At 41.0% G+C, this 18,226-nt stretch overlaps 1 protein-coding gene across 3 annotated transcripts; it reads right to left on the bottom strand.

The window, feature by feature from the left end:
- Positions 1-1,588: 1,588 nt before the first annotated feature.
- Positions 1,589-13,904, bottom strand: LOC117564779 (homeotic protein spalt-major). 3 transcript variants are annotated; one of them, XM_034243679.2, is made up of 4 exons: positions 13,110-13,904; positions 3,158-7,365; positions 2,972-3,052; positions 1,589-2,840 (listed from the first exon to the last, which is right to left on the bottom strand). In XM_034243679.2, exons 1-4 carry the CDS (start codon positions 13,246-13,248, stop codon positions 2,811-2,813), a joined length of 4,458 nt encoding a protein of 1,485 aa, XP_034099570.1. In that variant the 5' UTR covers positions 13,249-13,904; the 3' UTR covers positions 1,589-2,810. The 3 variants fall into 3 exon arrangements, with proteins under 3 accessions (XP_034099570.1, XP_034099571.1, XP_034099572.1); XM_034243680.2 differs by having other exon boundaries at positions 2,976-3,052; XM_034243681.2 differs by lacking the exon at positions 13,110-13,904 and adding an exon at positions 7,447-7,558.
- Positions 13,905-18,226: the final 4,322 nt, after the last annotated feature.

Genomic DNA, 18,226 nt, shown 5'->3' with positions numbered 1-18,226 from the left:
AAATTATAGATAAATTCTGGGGTAACTAACGTTACACTTTTAAAATTGAATTGCATTGAGAGTGCAAGACGATTGTTTAAAGACATTAATAACTCAACCATTAGGTCAACGCAAGTAGGCAAACTCAACAATAATAATATCTCATGTGACATTTGGAGACCAGCTGAAAAACAAATTTACGTCTCTGAAAGCAGTGCCAGTGGCACAGCTAAAACACATAAGAGCTCACACACAGCGGGTGTTCGTCGTTATAAAGATGACAAAGCATTGTCAACAAGAAATTTTTTGATTAACGACTCAAATGCCATGCGAGCCAAATTCAAGTGACCGGCTAGCCAAGTCAAGCCAAGTCCACAAAACTGGTACAGAGGCAAGACACAAAAAATACTAAGCCAAAAAAGAAGAAAAAACTGAACAAAATAAGAACAAAACAATAAAAAATAAGCTACAAGTTTGTGACCAAAAGCAAACAAAATAAAGTATAATAAAAAATAAAAATTAAGCAGGCAGCAAAAATTTGTTGAAGGTAAATATCAATTTAAAAGGCAATAAAAATATTTCAGATGTGCTTGGCTTCAGCTTGAGAAGATTTCAGAGAGATCTGCTGATCAGCTTTCCAACTCGCCAGCTCGCCAGCTGTTAGTCGCACTGATGTTGGCTGTCGATATTCGTTTCGATTTCAAATTAAAAGATTATGACGATAATAAACTTGACTAATCATTTTTATTACAAGATCTCTGCCACAGACATGGCCCATTATTGGAATGGACATGGAGCTGGTGCTGATGCCAATGCCGATGCTGATGATGGCGATGGTGATGGGAGCTGGAGGTCCATGGCCTTTTACCACGAAATTTTAACGCTTCAATTTTTTCCCAGAACACCCGTCCCGGGGATCTTGATAAGCGGCGCAGGCGTAGAAGAAACCCACAGAATGAAAACACAAGTTGGTTTATTAATTTTTCATAACTTAAATACATATATTTTTCTGTTTTCTTTTTTTCTTTAAGTTGTATACTTTTTATTTGCATTTCTTTTGCTTTATTATTCTTACTTGTTTTTTTACTTTTGCTTTGCTTTTGCTTTTGTTTTTGTTTTTCTGTGTATAATAAATTATGAGACTATGCTTACAAACCGATTGAGATACATTTGTATCTGCATCAATTATATCGTATGTTAGATCGTAATTTATGTGTTGCCTGTCATACCAACTTAACCAACGTACTAAGTTATAATGAATTAAATGTGTTTCTTGAAATAATTAGATTCGATTTTATATTTTATGTATAGATATGGATATCTCTAAGTATGTTTATGTATTTATTTGTTTGACAATCCCCTCACGTCAAGTTCTAACAACTAAATTAACTATGAATGTTAAATATCTTTAGTGTACAATGTGTTCAATAATATTTGTGTATTTTCCATTCCATTTCTCATTTGTTTTCAATGTTTCTTTTTTCCCTATGATTTGCCAGTTGTGTTAAAAGTGATATGGAAAGCATTTTTCATTTGCATTCTACATTGACTTGGCTTTACTTGCTTCTCAAACACTTTTTCATATTTTTTTTTTACATTTAATATCACAATTTCTTTTTTTACATTTTTTTCATGTTCAATTTTTTTTTGTTTTTTTTTTTTTTGTTAAATAATTTCTTGAAGCTAAGCAAATGGATTTGTGTATTGTGTGTGCCTGGATTTATTGCAACATATTTACACGGAGATAAACACAGTGAGACAGAGAGTGAGAGAGAAAGAGTTTAAAAATAAAAGCAGAAATTACGAATATAGGAAACAAAAGTCCGACTAAAATTTATAGCATGTCATATGATTATTGCACATTTTGAAATATCGTATAATTATTGTAACATGTGTGGAACGCACACATGCACACATGCATATTTAAGCATTATATTTATGTCTATATATATATATGTATACTAAATAGCTAACGATTTAGCTTTCGATTATCATATACCTTAGAATTGTTTCATTTGCATTTCTTTTTTGTTTAATGTTTTTAAATTCGAATTTTGATTTTTACTACGCCTTCATCTTCAACTGATTTCATTATCGATTTCTTCGCAATTCTGCTGTTCCTCCGTTTTGCATGCTTAATGGATTCTATTGCATATTGTATATTCTTTTTATATATATGGGGTGAATTACTATATTAGGTAGTTGGCCTGAAACACTATCAGTCTCGTTTCAAAGCAATCCAACATATTCACAAGCTGGAAAATTGCTTTTGATGCATCTTTGGATACATTTCATGCCAATTTTATTTCATCTCTGCCTGTTGCTATTTTCAATAATTTCGTAGCTTTTTGGACTCATAAAAAATTGTTTATGAATGAAATCATGAAAAGAAATCTGCGTGGCTGTTGCTGTTTGCCAGCAAACTTTTAAAACAACAATCAAATAATATTTTTGTGGGCAACAATTTATAAATATAAAACTGTTTGTATACGCCTCGCTGTTTTTATGGGGCGATTTCATTGATTTTGCTCTTGAACTACCTTTGGTAGGGGGGATGGGTGTGGTGCATCCGGGTGGAAGGTCTGCGACGTTATTGTCGCCCCTCTTTTATTCCGTGTCCTGCCTCTTGCCTTCAGCAGTTTGGTTTCTCTCTCACATCAGGCAAAAGCTGCACAGTCGCCTCTCATTGCTCTTTCGCTTCTTCGCTCTTTCGCTCCAACTCGGGCTTTACAACACTGTTTGAGATCATATTGTTGCGAGAGTCTATTTGCACGGCCGATGGCCGTTTTTTGGATTGTTGTTTATTATCGTGTTATCGATAACTAATGGTATTATTCGCGGTCATCGCTCCACTCATTCATCTATAAAGATAAAATCAAAGAAATAGTGTTGGATAAGTACTTTTTGAAGACACAACAGTTTTCGGGTTCGTGTGGGCAAAGTTTATTAAGTTATTCAATGGAAAATTTGTGTGTTTGATTGGAAGACTTACATACTTTACTGCACGATTTCTGAAGGTCTCCTGCTCCATGTCTCGTATCTTGTGAGTCAGCATGTGCTGCTTGAGGTTGCCCTGTAAGTAAGGAAAGGAAAGAAGGAAGCAAAGAGTTAGTCTTAAGCTCTTCCAACCGAATGTGATCCAATCCCAAAGCTCCCCATACTCATGATTACAACTTACCTTAGTAGTGAATCCACGATCGCAGATGTTGCACTTGAAGGGACGCTCCTTGGTGTGGCTTCTGTAGTGAATCTCAAGAGCAGAGTGGCAGGGGAATGTCTTGTAGCAGATGCCGCATGTCGTGCTGCCGCGAACGCCGCTCAGTGCAAGCGGATTGAACGGTGCCGCCGGCATCACGGATTGCGCGATCTGGTTCATGGCATTGCACATGTTCTGCGTCGTCGCCGGCGGGAAGATGGGAAGGTTGGGAAACATGCCGAATGGCGGACGTGCCGCCATCAAGGGATTGGGCTGAGCGGGACTCGGACCGCTTGGCTCACTGCTTCGCGGCGATGGCTGAGGCGATGTCTGGCGTTGAACAGCGGCTGCGGCAGCTGCTGCTGCTGCGGCCGCCTTCTGCTGCACCTCCTGCGCTTCGCGACGGAGTTGCTCCTGATGCTGATGCAGAGCGGCGGCATGTTGCTGCATTTGATGATGATGATGCTGGGCGGCAGCTGCAGCCGCCACTGCGGCTTGTTGTTGCATCAGATGCTGGTGCTGCTGTTGGAGGTGATGCTGCAATCCCGGAGGCAGGCAATCGATGCCCACCGAGGGCGGCAGGGGGGAGGAGAGCAGTGAAGTCGGACCATTGGGACTTCGTGGCGGCGGTTGCTGTCTGTCTATTTGCGGGCTGAGGGTCTTCTCCTTTCGCTCGGCAGCAAGTGGAAGCGGTGACCTCGAGCTAGAGCTGGAGCCTAGCGTCGTGGGAGCCGCACGTGGCGTCAGATCCAATGCACCCTGAGAGGCTTCCGAAAGAGAGCGCACAGGGGAGCAGCTGGGCTTGGGTTGTGAGCTGGGGCTGGTGGGAGCGGAAGGTGAAGCAGAGGCGGAGACGGAACCAATTGAGTTGGCATTGCTGGCGGCGGAACGAGGACGCTGATGGCTATTAATGTTGACCACACCGGTGGGATCAATGCGCAGCTTCTGCTCAAAGAGTAGCGACTTGAAGTCATCGCCAGAGCGCGGTCGATCATCGCTTGCCGATTCGTTATTGTTTGACAAATGGTCCGAGGAGGCATCATCAAAGTCATCTGCATCGCCACAGTCCATATTATCGTCCAAGTCCCCCTGCGACGACTCCGAACCTAAAGTGCCATTGTGTGGACCGCCGGGCATGCCCGGTGCTCCTGGTGGACCACCGGGTCCGCCGCCGGGCATAGCGCCAAAGTGAAAGGCGGCAGCGGCAAAGGGATTCATAAAGTGACCGGGCATCATCGAGGGTGGCGGATCGCGGATCTCGGCAGCCTGAATCTGCTCCGGAGTCAGATCGGTGGGTTCACCTGTGTGCAGGCGAATGTGTTGCTGCAACACGAGCGCATTCGAGTACTTCTTGTGGCACACTGGACACTGGTGGAAGTTGCGCATTGGCGGCCGGATCTTATGCACCGCCATGTGAGTCTTGAGGTTGCCTTTGGTGGTAAAGGCGCGTCCGCAGATACGGCACTTGAAAGGTCGCTCCCCCGTATGGGTGCGATAGTGCATCTGGAGGGCGCTTTTACATGAGAGGACGCGATCGCAGACGACGCATTGGTTGGGATCACTGATCTTCTTATTCTTCATAAGCTCTTTTAGCTTCATCGTTTCCGACGTGTTGGACACTTCGATGAAGTTCTCCCATGAGTTATCGTTGCTGTGGGGACGCGGCAGTAGCGCTGCCATCTCATGCTTGATCGGGTTGAAGAATGGCGATCGGGGAATGTGGGCGTGGGTATGGACGTGACCATGCGCGTGGCCATGGTTGGCCGGCGAACGAATTGGTGAGTGATGCTCCGGCGATAGCGTCTTGGTAGTAAAGTTAAGTGGAAAGCGCTCGGCGAAGAAGTCCTCCCGATGCGACATCGTTGGTGGCAGCTGTCCCGGCGTCGGCAGTTGATCGAGATGTGATTGTGAGCCAGGCGAACACTGCGCATGCATGATGGCTGCTGGTTGAATTGGTTGCACCACCGGTGGGTAGCCTAGCATAGCCGCCGAGTGGCTATGATGATGCTGACGTGCTATCAAAGGTGGCGATTGCGCCGCAGTCGAGGCTGAAGGCGACGGCGTACGGCGAGAGATTCCTTCTGACTGTGATCCGCGCTGCTGATCCTGCTCAAGCTCCTCATCGATACGCTCTTCTTTGATGCGCACCTCAAGCGGCAGTGGTTCTGGCTCTGGCTCGGTATCCACCTCCAGCTCAGAGGTTTCTTCTGCTGTCTGTTCCTGCATTAAGTTTTCGGGCTTATCTTCCTCCACCAGCTCTGTCTTGACGGGAAGTCGACCCGTCGACAGGTCTTCCTCCTCGTCATGTGGTGAGTTGGGGCCTGAGGACTTTCGCAGGTCTGTGGGCATCTCCTGACTCTGCTGCTGACTGTGCTTCAGAGCAGCGCCCAGTCCAGGCATTTGGGGAAAGAAGGGTAGTCCGGCGGAACTGCCAGCAGCAGCGCCTAACGACTTCAGCAGCTCCATGGGAGGGCGGTAGAGGCCCTGCAGACCAGGAAAGGCTGGGCTCGAGGGAAAGGTCATCGACATCGCTGCTTGGGCCTGAGCCTGGGCCTGTGTCAAAGCTGACGTCGAAGTCGCGGGCTGACTTGGTGCTGGAGCAGGTGAATGTGTGGGTGAACTATCTGGCGACATTTGATCCAACAGCGGCGGATGGAACTTGTCCATGTGCTCTGGTATGGGCGTGGCGTTCATGGGCACATGTGGGAACTTCTGCGCATGTCGCTGGAAGTGCACCTTCAAGTTGCCCTTGGTCGTGAAGCGACTGCCGCACACATTACACTTGAAGGGACGTTCACCAGTATGGGATCGTATGTGAATTTGCAGAGCCGAGTCGGACCCAAATACCTTGCCGCAATACCGACAGCGATGCTTGAAGAAAGGCTCGTTGCGGCCCTTGCCCTCACCGGACTTATCGCCAAAGGCGAAGTCATCGGCCATATTGTTGGCCAAAATTCCCTGAGAAGCGGAGTCCAACACTTCCTGTGCTCGCTTCTGCAGTAAATCCAAAGAGTTTGGCTCGGGGAGATCATCGTGGTTGGTGATGATGCTGGAAGCAAGGTCAGAGCCGAAGGGTAGCGGCATATTTTCCATTTCCTTAAGCTTGGACAGTGCATCCTTAGCACTTTCCCCATTTCTATCCGTTTCTCTGGTACGATCCCCACTCAATTTGATGCTGGAGCTGAGTGGTTTCACACAGGAGTCCTCCTCACGTTTGCGCTTCAAGGAATCCGCAGAGAGGGCTTCCCCTGAGGCTGGAGGTGAAATAGTTCGGGAGTGTTCACGTAGTGGGACACCAGCATTGATGAGATGCTGTCGCGCCTTGGACTCAGCCATACGTGCCTCGGCCTTCTGACGCAGCTCCATATCCGCAATTCGCTCCTCCTCCTCATAAGTATCTGTCTCTCCATCCTCCCGTTCCTCAGGCTCGAGATCATCCTCAGCATCTTCTTCATTCGGCTTCACCTGGTTGAGGGCCAACTGCGATTGCAACTGTTGAATCAGCTGAATTTGGAAGAGTTGCTGTTGCTGCAGATTGAAGAGCGTCTGCTGCAAAAAGGCAAGCTGCTTCATGGCAGCCTCGTTGTCCGCTCCTGAAGAACCGTTTGCAATGGTCTTTGCCGCGAATTGAGCAATGGCCATCTGCATGTTTTGTATCGCTTCGAGAGTAACAGGCGCTGCTCCAGCACCAGCTGCAACTCCAGCACTGCCCACCTGAGACGCTGTTTGCGTCGTCGAGGTTTGATCACATGAGGGAATCGCCATCGGCGCGTCGTCCTCCTGCATCTCCACATCCACGTCCACGTTTTTTTCCGTGGATGCCGGCTGCGTAGCGGCCTCCTCTGTCACAGATGTCGCCGCGGTGGGTGAATGTGGCATAGAGGCATCGGAGTTGCCACTGTGTTCTTCTATCTCGTTCTCCACGGGCGGTTTAGTCATAATCACTTTGTTATTGTTGTTATTGTGATTGTGATTATGATCTTCAATGGCCTTATCGGCATTATAATTATCTAATTGTTCCAGTTTACTCACTGCCCCTGGTTCTGAGGTGTCCACCTCACGCTCTGCCTCGTCCTCGCTTTGCCGCGGCGGACTCCGACTGGGACTGGGACTGTTGCCCGCACTTGCGCTTGCCGTTGCGGTAGTCAGTGGCGAGCAGGCTCCATTATCCTCTTGATCACTGGCTATCTCTGCAAAAGAATCAAAAAGTTTGCAAAATTACAATTACAGCACTGCCAATAAATTGTGATTTGAGTCATCTAGCAAAATACTTTTCAATTCTTTGTAAATAGCCAAATATTTAACAAGTTGAACCATTTATAAGTTAGTCAGCACTAATGAAACTAGTCATCCAGTCTCAAAATTAGAATTGATTATTCATTTTAATGCATTTGAAATAATTGTGCATTAACTGATTTCTCTTCAATCGCTAATCAAATGGAAATAAATTCGGAAAATGCAATGCTTTAACTATGAATCTTAAGTGGGAATTAATCATGCCTTTTTTATTATTTAATATTATTTTGCAAGCACGTGTCTCTCAGAGCCAACTTGACAATGACAATAACTGAGAAAAAAAGAAACAAGAAAACATCATCTTGTTTTTCTTGGAAGCAAAGTCCAAAATAGACAATGTATGGCAACTAGTCTGCTGCTCTGTTCCCTGGCTTCCCAGCTTTGCTCCCCGCAATGCACCCACTGCACTGAGTTGCCTTTTGATCTTCCCAGTTGTCCATTGCCTTGTCGCACATATAACTTAATCGTCGCCAATTGTGTTTGCCGCTGAGGCTGCAGCTCGTTCAAGTTGCTGTTGCAATTACATTTCTTGTGGCAACGTTGAACATGATGCCCCCTACACATTCAGCTTCAGCCTGCAGCTGTCAATCAGCGGTTTGTTTGGCCAGCAATTAGCAATTGTTGTTGACCAGCTGATTCTCACCTGTTGCCAGCAAAAAAGCGCAAAAAACAGCTGACATTTGTGTGTCCGTCGGCAAAATGAACAAGATTGCGAAATATGTGTGTATCTGCACTCGAATATTTGTATTTAAAATCAACCAAATTGGTTCGCATGCGCCGCAGCCATAAAACATAATTTATGATAAGTCAACGCGAGATAAATCTAGCCTCTCTCCCTCTCTCTTTCTCTCTGTCTCTCGTTTCCCCTTGGTCACTGACTGTTGCCTAGTGAGTATAATAAAGCATATTTCTGCACAAATCGAAACGAGTCAAGCGAGTTTTGGCGCAAACAAAGCAAAAGCAAAAGCTAAGGCAAACGCTAGAGATACAAAGCGAAAGATACTCGTGCTACAGGCTGTAGATACTTTTAGCTGCTACGTTGACTGTTGACTGCGCTATCAGCGCCATTTGCATATCGATCGCATTAATATTATTATTATTTTTAAAGCCAAATATGACAATGAATTTGGCAGCACTGTTCCACGTCTCGCAAATCTCAGAAGTATCATTATTATTGGTTATTATTAGAATACATTTTTGTGAGAAATTATTTTTCATTTGATTTGCCGCAATTGAACTTGTTGAGGCTGCTACAATTGTTATTTAATACCCTCACAGTCGCCGGAGAGTTCATTGAAAATTCTTGGCAGCCCCATAATAATTATAATTGATAAGTCAATGTTATTTTAATTAATTAAAATTAAGTATAATGTGCTCCAGGGCTCGTTAAATGCACTCGGCGTCGCGTCAACGCTTTCAGTCGGTGCGCTTTGTACTTGTCGCCAGTTGCCAGTTGCCAGTTGCCAATTGCCACGAAAGGCAACCATAAAGAACACGGCAAAGCAAATCGAATTATGATGGCCATAAAATCGAATCGAATCGAATCGCATCGAATCGAACATTGTTAAGTCATTTGGTAATTGCTAATAAATTTGTTAAATTTACAATAACAATAAACGCATCTTGTTTATTGTCTTGGCCACGACAACAACAAAACACTCTTAAAATCAAACTCTCTTTCTTAACTCATTCCTCAAATTTTTGTTTATTTTTAGTTGACGTTTCATATATAGTATGTTATATTTTATTTTAGGTCTACAAATAAAGCACAAAGCAAAACAAAACTCTAACAAAAGTATCTTAAGATAAATGTCTGTGACTGACCTGTGCCGTTGCAAGACTTATGTCTCGCACTGTATTTTGTTGTGCTAAACGGATGGACTGATAGACTGACAGACTGACAGATAAATAAATATGAAATTGCGGGCAGGAAATTATGTTTCCCATTGCCATTCAAAGCAAAGAAAACGAACAGTAGAGCAGATCAGAAGGGAGAGTACGGGAATCGGTTATGTCTAGAATATATTCGGGTAAATTGAATTGTACAAGTTTAAAGGTGGATTAAGTCAAGCCATAAATCCATTTGAACCCCAAGCACTAAATTCAAATGAATTATCGCCATATACATATACATATATGCATATATTGTTTAAGGTATATAATACGCCAATGTATCTAAACTGAGTTCATAAATCCGCACAAAGTGTACAATTAAAGATTATCCAAAATGATGAAACATTTTCAACATTTTAAACATTTTGCAGCTTTCCATGTGTCCATGTGTCCAACTGCCCCTTTTTCACATTGTTGAATTATGTTTGCAACAATTTATAAAACTTTTCAGCATTTAAATTGTCACTTCCACCACACGCACTAACACGTTAAAAAAAAATATCTCATTGGCTGTTTGTGTATCTTTTTTTTATTTTTTGCTTTTGCTTCTGATTTTGATTTTTGTGTTGTTGTTTTTTGCCGTATCTTTCGGATATTTTGGCTAGTAAATTTTATTTGTTGCGCCCATTTGGGTCGTTTAGCTTTCAGCAAATCAATTTTTTATCGCCGCAACACCGCAAAATGATTGGTGAAATGTGAAACAGTTTGCGTTTGACTAAATAAATTAGTGCAAATCAATGCAATAATTCGATTATTTAATAAGTTTCCATTTAGAACAATACGCAAAAGTATATAAATTAATGTCTCTCGCTCAAATTGTAGATCAGAAGGATTTGTGAGGCAAATAATTAATTGATTTACCGCCACATTTTTTGATTAGCCTTGCATAGTGTGTATATTCATTTCCATATGTTAATACAGATTGTTAGCTAATGCAAAACTAAAGTAAAGCAAAAAGTTGCCACTCGTTATATTTTGTCATCGTCTTCAGTTTTCTGCTGTCTGCTGACGTTGTGTTGTTGTCATGACTTTTAGAATGGGCTGGGTGCATACATTTGACTCTAGTTACCTTTCGGCAGCGTTCAGCGAGCGTTTCAATTATTCCATCATCATATTCAATATGCAAATCGAGGGGCATTACCTGGGATCAGGCTGAGGCTCAGACTCTGGCTTTTGGAGGCGTGACGCGTGAGGCGTGAGGAGGAAGGAGGAGGGGTCGATGTTTTCCCCGTTTTTGCGGAGGTGAAAATATAAATGTGCAGCGAATCGAAAAATGCAAAATACGACAACAAAATAACAACTGCGTGATCCGAGCAAAGCCGAATCGAACCGAACCAAACCGAGCTTGTCGCATAATTTTATAATAATATCCAAGTCCATCGACGATTTCGATTTCGATACAAATTCCACGAGTTTGGCATAAATTGACACCCAGGCCAAATTGAATGTACACGATTTTATTTTCAAGCATACATAACTAAATCAATTGCGAAGAAAGAGCATAAATGACCCTCTGCTACCCTGTAAATTCAACTCAACTTAATACTATATAGTATAATATAGTATCTATAGTATTATAATAGTATATTGAGCAATATACTTGAATTTATTCACTAAAGGGTAACGACGCAGAAATTAATGCATTTAAATTAAAATTGGAATCGGCCTGAGGAACTTTAAGCTACACAAAACTGGAAAAATACAAAATCAAGAAAAAAGAAGAAAAAATAACATCACAGTCAAAGCGCATAAATAAAAATAATTAAATAATTAATGTCATTAAGTTATGCGCATTGACTTCTGCTTCTTCGTTAGGGTTAAAATAACACTAACAAAATCAAATCGAAATCCATATTAAAATTATATATGGTTAGCTATGTATATGTACGTATAATTAATCCATATAAATCATATGGAAATAAGCTCATGATTATAATTATTTTTTCCACCTTTTCTCGCTTTTTGTTTTTGTGATTTTTTCGCAGCTGCCAATTTTTCGATATTTATTTTATTTATTGTGCCACACTAATGACTGAACATTTATTAATGCTCAGCTCATTTTAGTAAATGCTACAGTTATACAGTATATATATACATATATATATATATACAACTCGTCTGCACATGTATGCGTATCACAAAACCGCCCAAAAATAAATGAATAAAGCAAAAAAAAAAAAACAAACAAAAAATGAGCGGCAAAAATAATCATGTTTATGGCCTTTTAAAAGCTTATGGCCAGCCATATTCAAAAATTGAAATTTACGAGTATTGTGTCAGCTTATTCACAATCAAATATGAATGTATTTATGCGCACATACATACACATGAATATATAAAATAAAATCCCTGTGAATACATATTTTTCTATCGAATTCATATTTTACAGAACGCAACAAATTTTATTTGAAGTCTTTAAAGATAATTTATATTAGTTTAATAATTGTACAATTACAGTTTCAATACATTTAGGAAATGAATGATATATTCCTGGATATGTATTTTATGAAAATAAATCTGTTTTCAATTTATAAATTAGAAAGTCTTAAGAAGATTTTCAATTAAAAGTGAATAAAAATTTGAACCAATTTCGGTTAATTAACAAATTTGTCATTTTTGCCATAGCAGCGAACGCACCAAAGTAAACAAATTTATGTTAAATATTATATTAAAACTGTGACATTGATTTGGGTCTGTTGAAAATAGTTTAACTGTATTTTGAAGTTACGATAACAGGGAAAAAATGGAAAATCAAAAGTTGCCGGCCATTTAGAAAATGGTTTTTCATTTTTTATTTATATTTTGTTTTTGGTTTTGGTTTTGTGTTTTTCTTATTTGAAGTTTTAATTTATTCAAATGTGTGCACCAGTTTTATAATCAAATATAAATTATATTTTTTCGCCTACGGTTTTTGTGATTTTGCATTTCCAGTTTGAAGCTTTTAAAAGTCTTTCAATCTCCTTCTCTACATGTATCTCTCCCTCTCTCTATCTCTATCCCTCTCTTTCTCTCTCTCTCTCTGTCTTACCCTTTTGTTGGGCCGAGTATCTTGATTATTCAGTATGCATTAATAACAACTCTCAGCCTCAGTTGCGAGACTCCATTGAGTTATTTTTATGACAAATCAAATATCGATATGATTTAAGTGTGTACATATTAATATGCAGATGTTTGTGTGTGTGTGTGTGTGTGTGTGTGTGTGTGTGTGTGCGTGTGTATCTGTGTATGATGGAAGTGACCATCGTAAAGCTTGAAGATGATTTGAGAGCAGTTTGGAGGCCTTTTCAAATCGGTTTCTTTAATGGATTTTGAAAGCTGCGCCATTTGCATACGCCAAAAAGCCACAAAATTGAATACGATCGAAACGTATTGAATCGATTCGGTTTAGCTTCGGAATATTGCCATCCAATTTAACACCAAATTAATTAATTAAATTTCTGTTGCTCGTCTCTGGGTCTCACCTCTGCATTTATTTATTTATGTACCTCTCTTCTTTATGATTTAACGGACCATTTTGTAACTGTCCAAGCAAAATTATAAAGGGAAGTGATTTGGAAATTCGAAACATCCATAAATGATAATTCATTTTTATGACACAGTATTACACTATCTGTTCGAATTAATTACAAGTCCAATTTCCCCAGCCAATACAGTAGTTTAATGGTTTTATTTGACTCGAGTCATAAATGCTTTAAGCTCCAAAACCTAATTCACTATTTCAAATTTTTTGGTATATTTAACTCACCTTTGTCGGCACTTCTAGCGCGATCCTTCAGCTGTTTGACAATGCCATATTTGACGGTACCAAATTGTATCATTTTATTGATGGTCTCCTGGTGATTATCCTTAAAGTCACTACGCATTGCACACAGAACGTTTGTCATCAATAACTTTAAACTGATTGTTGAAATTTTAGCACAATGTTTGCATTATTTCGCATGTGTGTGTCTTGTTGTGTGTATGGGTGTGTGTGTATGTGTGTGTGTATTTGGTGGCGGGGGAATGGGGAGTTGAGGATCTGAGTGTTCGTTGTCTTGGCGCCACTTGGCCGAGGGAATTTGAACATTTGTCATGCGCGGAGGAATTGATCCATGTTCCACTACTGTCCTTATCTCGCACTTTAGATCTTTTTATTTGATTGCTTTCGATTTGATTTCTTTTTGCATTGGTTTAGAGTAAATTGAACTTTTCACAGGCGCGTCGCGTCGTGTGTTTTGCCGTCGGCGTAGCAGCGTTTATCCACAACAACGAGTTGCATTCGCAATCATAATTTCAATTCAAAAACTCATCACATTGATCAGATGCACAGCATATATATATATGTACATATACAGAGGGAGATATATACATAAGTATTTGTGTTGATATATAGATTCAGAGGCAATCTAATTGGAATTTTGGATTCGGTCGCGCACTCGCTTCAAACACACAGAACGGGAAACATATTCGTCGTAATCGTATCGTAATCGTGAACGGTAAACTGAGTGGCATCAACTGAGTGGTCGAATCGCTGCTCTCAGTGCGGCACGAACGTTCAGCACGCGCGTCAAAATAACACTGACACAAAACACAAACAATATCTTTGAGATACTTTCAGGCACACATAGGCACGCACACAGCGGCAGAGGCACTCTCATACACACACACACACACGCTCGCACTCAGACACGAACGAACGCAGCGTCGTTTCTGCTGTTGCTGCTTCGGGCAGCGACAACGACGACGCGACCGGTTTACTACCAATATTTTTACACGCTTGTGTGCTTGTGTGTGTGCAACATTTTTATTATTACTGCCAGCAGCAGCAGCAGAAACAACAACAGCAACAGCAACTGGCATATCCTGACATTCAGTCAACCAACCCACCTTATGCTCACACACACCAAGGCGCGCTCATGCACACACAGTCGCTCACTCGCTCACATTTCATATAATTTTTCATATATATAAACGCTCTCGCTCCCACTTGCACGCACACCCTCTCTCTCAATACAATCACACACACACGCGCGCGCTCTCTCATCATAATTTTTATTAAATTTTTCCCGACTGTCGACGGCCTCGTGCTGTCTTGCTTGCACCCTTGGCCATTTATGACTGCGGTTACTGTTACTGTTGCCATCGACCTCTCTCCACAGCGCAGCTCACAGTCCGCAGCCCTCGCACTCACACTCGCTCTCTCACCATCTCAAACTCGGGCTCACGAGTGCAGGATGCTCACTCACTGCTGTCGACGTTGCTGTCGCTGTCGCTGCTTTTGCTGCTGGCGTCGCTGTTACTGTCGCTGCTTACCTGTTTGCTGCACGGACATTTATGAAACTTGTTCGAAAAATTATGAGACACACTCACACAAAAAAAAAAAACAAAATAAAAGACGCAGCGCACTTCGTATCAACTCTCGCCTCGACTGCGCTGCCGACGCCACCGTTGACGGCGCCGTTGCTGCTACTTCCTTCCGCTTTGGTGGCTTATCGGGCTCGCTCACCTTTTGCGCCATTGTTTTTGTTGCAGCCGTGTTCTTGGCATTTTTACCAGCCACTTTCGGCCGCTCTCGGGTGTTATCGTGCGCTCTCGCTCGCACTTGCGCTCTCTTCATTAATAATTTATCATAATTCATATGCGCCGGCAACTGGTTGCGAAACCCTCCCTCCCTGCCTTCCTCCCCCTTCCACGGTCAACGTATATAAAACGTACGGCCCTTTTTCAGCTGCCGTCTCCCTTCAACGCACGCCTGCGCCCCGGCTAAGTGCTACGCTTGCTCTTCCCACATCTTGTGCTCGGTCTCTCTCTCGCTCTCACTTTGGCTGAGACACACACACACACACACACACACATATGCACACTCACGCTCGTTTGCTCTCGCTCTCTCTCTCTCTCTAGCTCTCGCTCGTTCCCGCCAGTTATGAGCGCCGCTGGTGTTGTTGCTTTTTTAATTTCGCTTTTATAAGATTTTCGGTTCTTTGCTATTGTTCCCCACACCCCCACCCCTCCCTTCATCGTTTGACTGCTTTGGGTGCTTCGCTTATTCGTCAATTCGATTGCGTATATGTATGCGTGTGTGTGTGTGTGCGTTGAATATTATGAGCCATTCATCAAAATGTTTGGTTTCTCGTTTTTCTGTTGTTGTTGCTGTTTAACGAGTATCGTGACTTTTGGCAACTCCCACTTCTTTTATCATTTTCTTATTGTTATAAGACATTTGATGTTTTCTCCCCTCCCATTGTCTCGCTTCCTCATTCCTTACTTTATCGATTTACTTTATTTTTACTTTAAAAGCTGGTCACACTGACCACTTTAAGTTCCCTCTTCCCCAAGTTCCATCGATCGAGCAACAAATATTTCTTTAATGTTCTCTGACTCAGCTCTGAACATCTGGCGATAACTCTTAACTTCTGTTTTTCGTTTTGAATATAATCAATTTGACTTTTCAAAGTTAATTGAAATTTCTAAGAGCTTTGAGTAATTATTGCAACAATTGAAGAATAATTTTAGTCACTAATTGTTCACAATCGAAATGAATCAATTTTTATGTTTCATTTCACTTGTAATTTATAAATATGGCAGCAGCGAAATTAATTGTCGTACTCATTTCAGCAAATCTCAAAACCCGTTCCGTTTTCGCTTTAAAACCGCGACATTTATTCAGATTGTCGAAATATGTGAAAAATTATTCGAAAATGAAATACAAGTGTTTTTCGGAGTATCAATTTCGTTATTTGTATCACATGGAACACATTTGCAATACATATATCAAAATTCTTTAAATTGACAATTTTAATGCTTATAAAAATTCAATCTGTTGTAAATTTAGACATGAAAATGATTGTTACTTGAATTATGGTCTTTACATTTATACTTTTAATTTAATATTGTTCAGTTATCTATAAATATCATTTAAATATAAATTAAAAATAAAGACACCTTATTCATTTCTCATCGTTTTCAATTCCTCACAGAATGAAAGATTCTGTTGGAAAGTGATCAATTTAATTCAACCATTAAGAAAAAGTTTTATTATGAAAATATTCATAAGGCTGCATCTCTTGTTACTATGAAGAGTCAAATGGTTCCGTTTGCCTGAAAGGTCTCTTGGTAAAGGCGAGAGAAGGGTTCGATGTCATAAATATGCGAAAAGGAGAAGGGGAATGAGGGCGAAGACCGTGCAATGCGAAAAGAGCGCCAATGAAATAAACTAACTGGAGGAGTGAAGAACCAATACATCTTAAAAAAGAAAAAAAGCAATGCTAGACAGCAGCAGCAGAAAAAGTACAAATAAAATGAAGAAGAAAAGCAACAGCCACAACAACAACAACAACAATATACGAGGCCAAAGCCCAAAGCCAATCGCCACCTTGCGCACCAGTAAGAAAACAGCAAAAGAAAACAGAAAACGGCGCACTCATAAACCAAGAACAACAGCAAATGAGAAGAGCCAAATGTATACAATACGCCTCCAACCCACTCAAGTCTCTCTCCCAAGTGTTCGTATGTGTGTGTGTGTGCGTGAGGGTTTGTTTATGTACCAGGCAAATACATAATTCATAACGCTCATATTCGCTCATCTTGCGCCGCCGCCGATAACCAACCGCTGCTACGCATCCAACGGCAGCGACAGAGACGTCAAGAGCGGGAGTGTCTGTCGCTTGCTCGGGTGTCGGTATGAGACGTATGTATCTGCCCTTTTCATATCTGCCATCATATTCCAACTGATACGCCAATACAGTAACGAGCCACACTCACACATATACACGCGCATATGTGCATCAAGTTTTTGATAGACTCTCATAATCATAACGAAAACAACACCAACACACGAAAACAACAACGTAGTACGCGCACTCATTGGATTCTTACAGGTTGCTTGCCTCTCTCTGACTCGCTCTCTCGCTTTCACATACACATACACGCATGCACTCTCAAGTTGCCTGCTTTCGCTGTGGCGTAACAGCGCAGTAGCCTCAGTCGTGCTCATTTTCGAAATGTCTGCTATTTCTGTCACTGTCTCTCACTCTCTCACAGAATCATGCGCTGTTGCTGTTAGCAGCAGTCAGTCTTATACACTGTTAGCAACACGCAATTTCGAAAATGTTAAGCAACGCTTGCACTTAACAGCACTACCCCGCTAAATGCAGACTGTTAACCACAGGCATGTTAACGCTTCTTTTTTTATTGTTGATTGTATTGGTGTGTGTGTGATTTACTTATGTGTGTGTTCACAAAATAATTTTTATAAGTCAAAAAGGTATTCAAATTCAAAAAACAAAAAAATAAAAACAAAAAACCTTTTTCGTATTTTTGCACGCCCATTTTTTTAATTCTATTAGCTCATAACCATAAACAATAGTGTTTTTTTTATTCGCCTTCAAACCCAAAAATGGCGGCAATAAAAAAATTTTAATTGGATGAAAACAACATTTTTTAATGTGTCTCTTTTTGAAATTGGTAATTTTATTCTCTATATCAAAATCCCTCATGCTAAAAAATAATTGAATAAATTAACAACAAACATTAACTATATGTGCCTTGATTTTAATTTATTTCCTAATCTATTCTGCACATTTAAGCATAAAATGAAATTTTAATTTATTTATATTATACAAATATTCTGTATATATTTGCACTCTTCATTTAAAATTCTTTGTTTTTCTAACATTTCCTTCATTTAACGCATTCTATTCTAAAATTGAAGTCAATAAGCAAAATGGCAGACCGCAGACTGATTTTGTCACCTTATTTCTTGAAACCCTTCTCTTAGCTTCCCCAATTTGTTATCAAGGCTAAGAGATCTCTGAATTTAAATGATCTTTCGGTCTCTTTGTAAACTAATTAAAAATAAAAAAAAACAGAATGTATGTAATGGAA

Source organism: Drosophila albomicans, chromosome 2L, assembly GCF_009650485.2.
Source record: "Drosophila albomicans strain 15112-1751.03 chromosome 2L, ASM965048v2, whole genome shotgun sequence".
NCBI classification, from domain to species: Eukaryota; Metazoa; Arthropoda; class Insecta; order Diptera; family Drosophilidae; genus Drosophila; species Drosophila albomicans.
The sequence above is the reverse complement of the archived record's forward strand: the minus strand, read 5'-3'. Positions and strand labels throughout refer to the sequence as shown.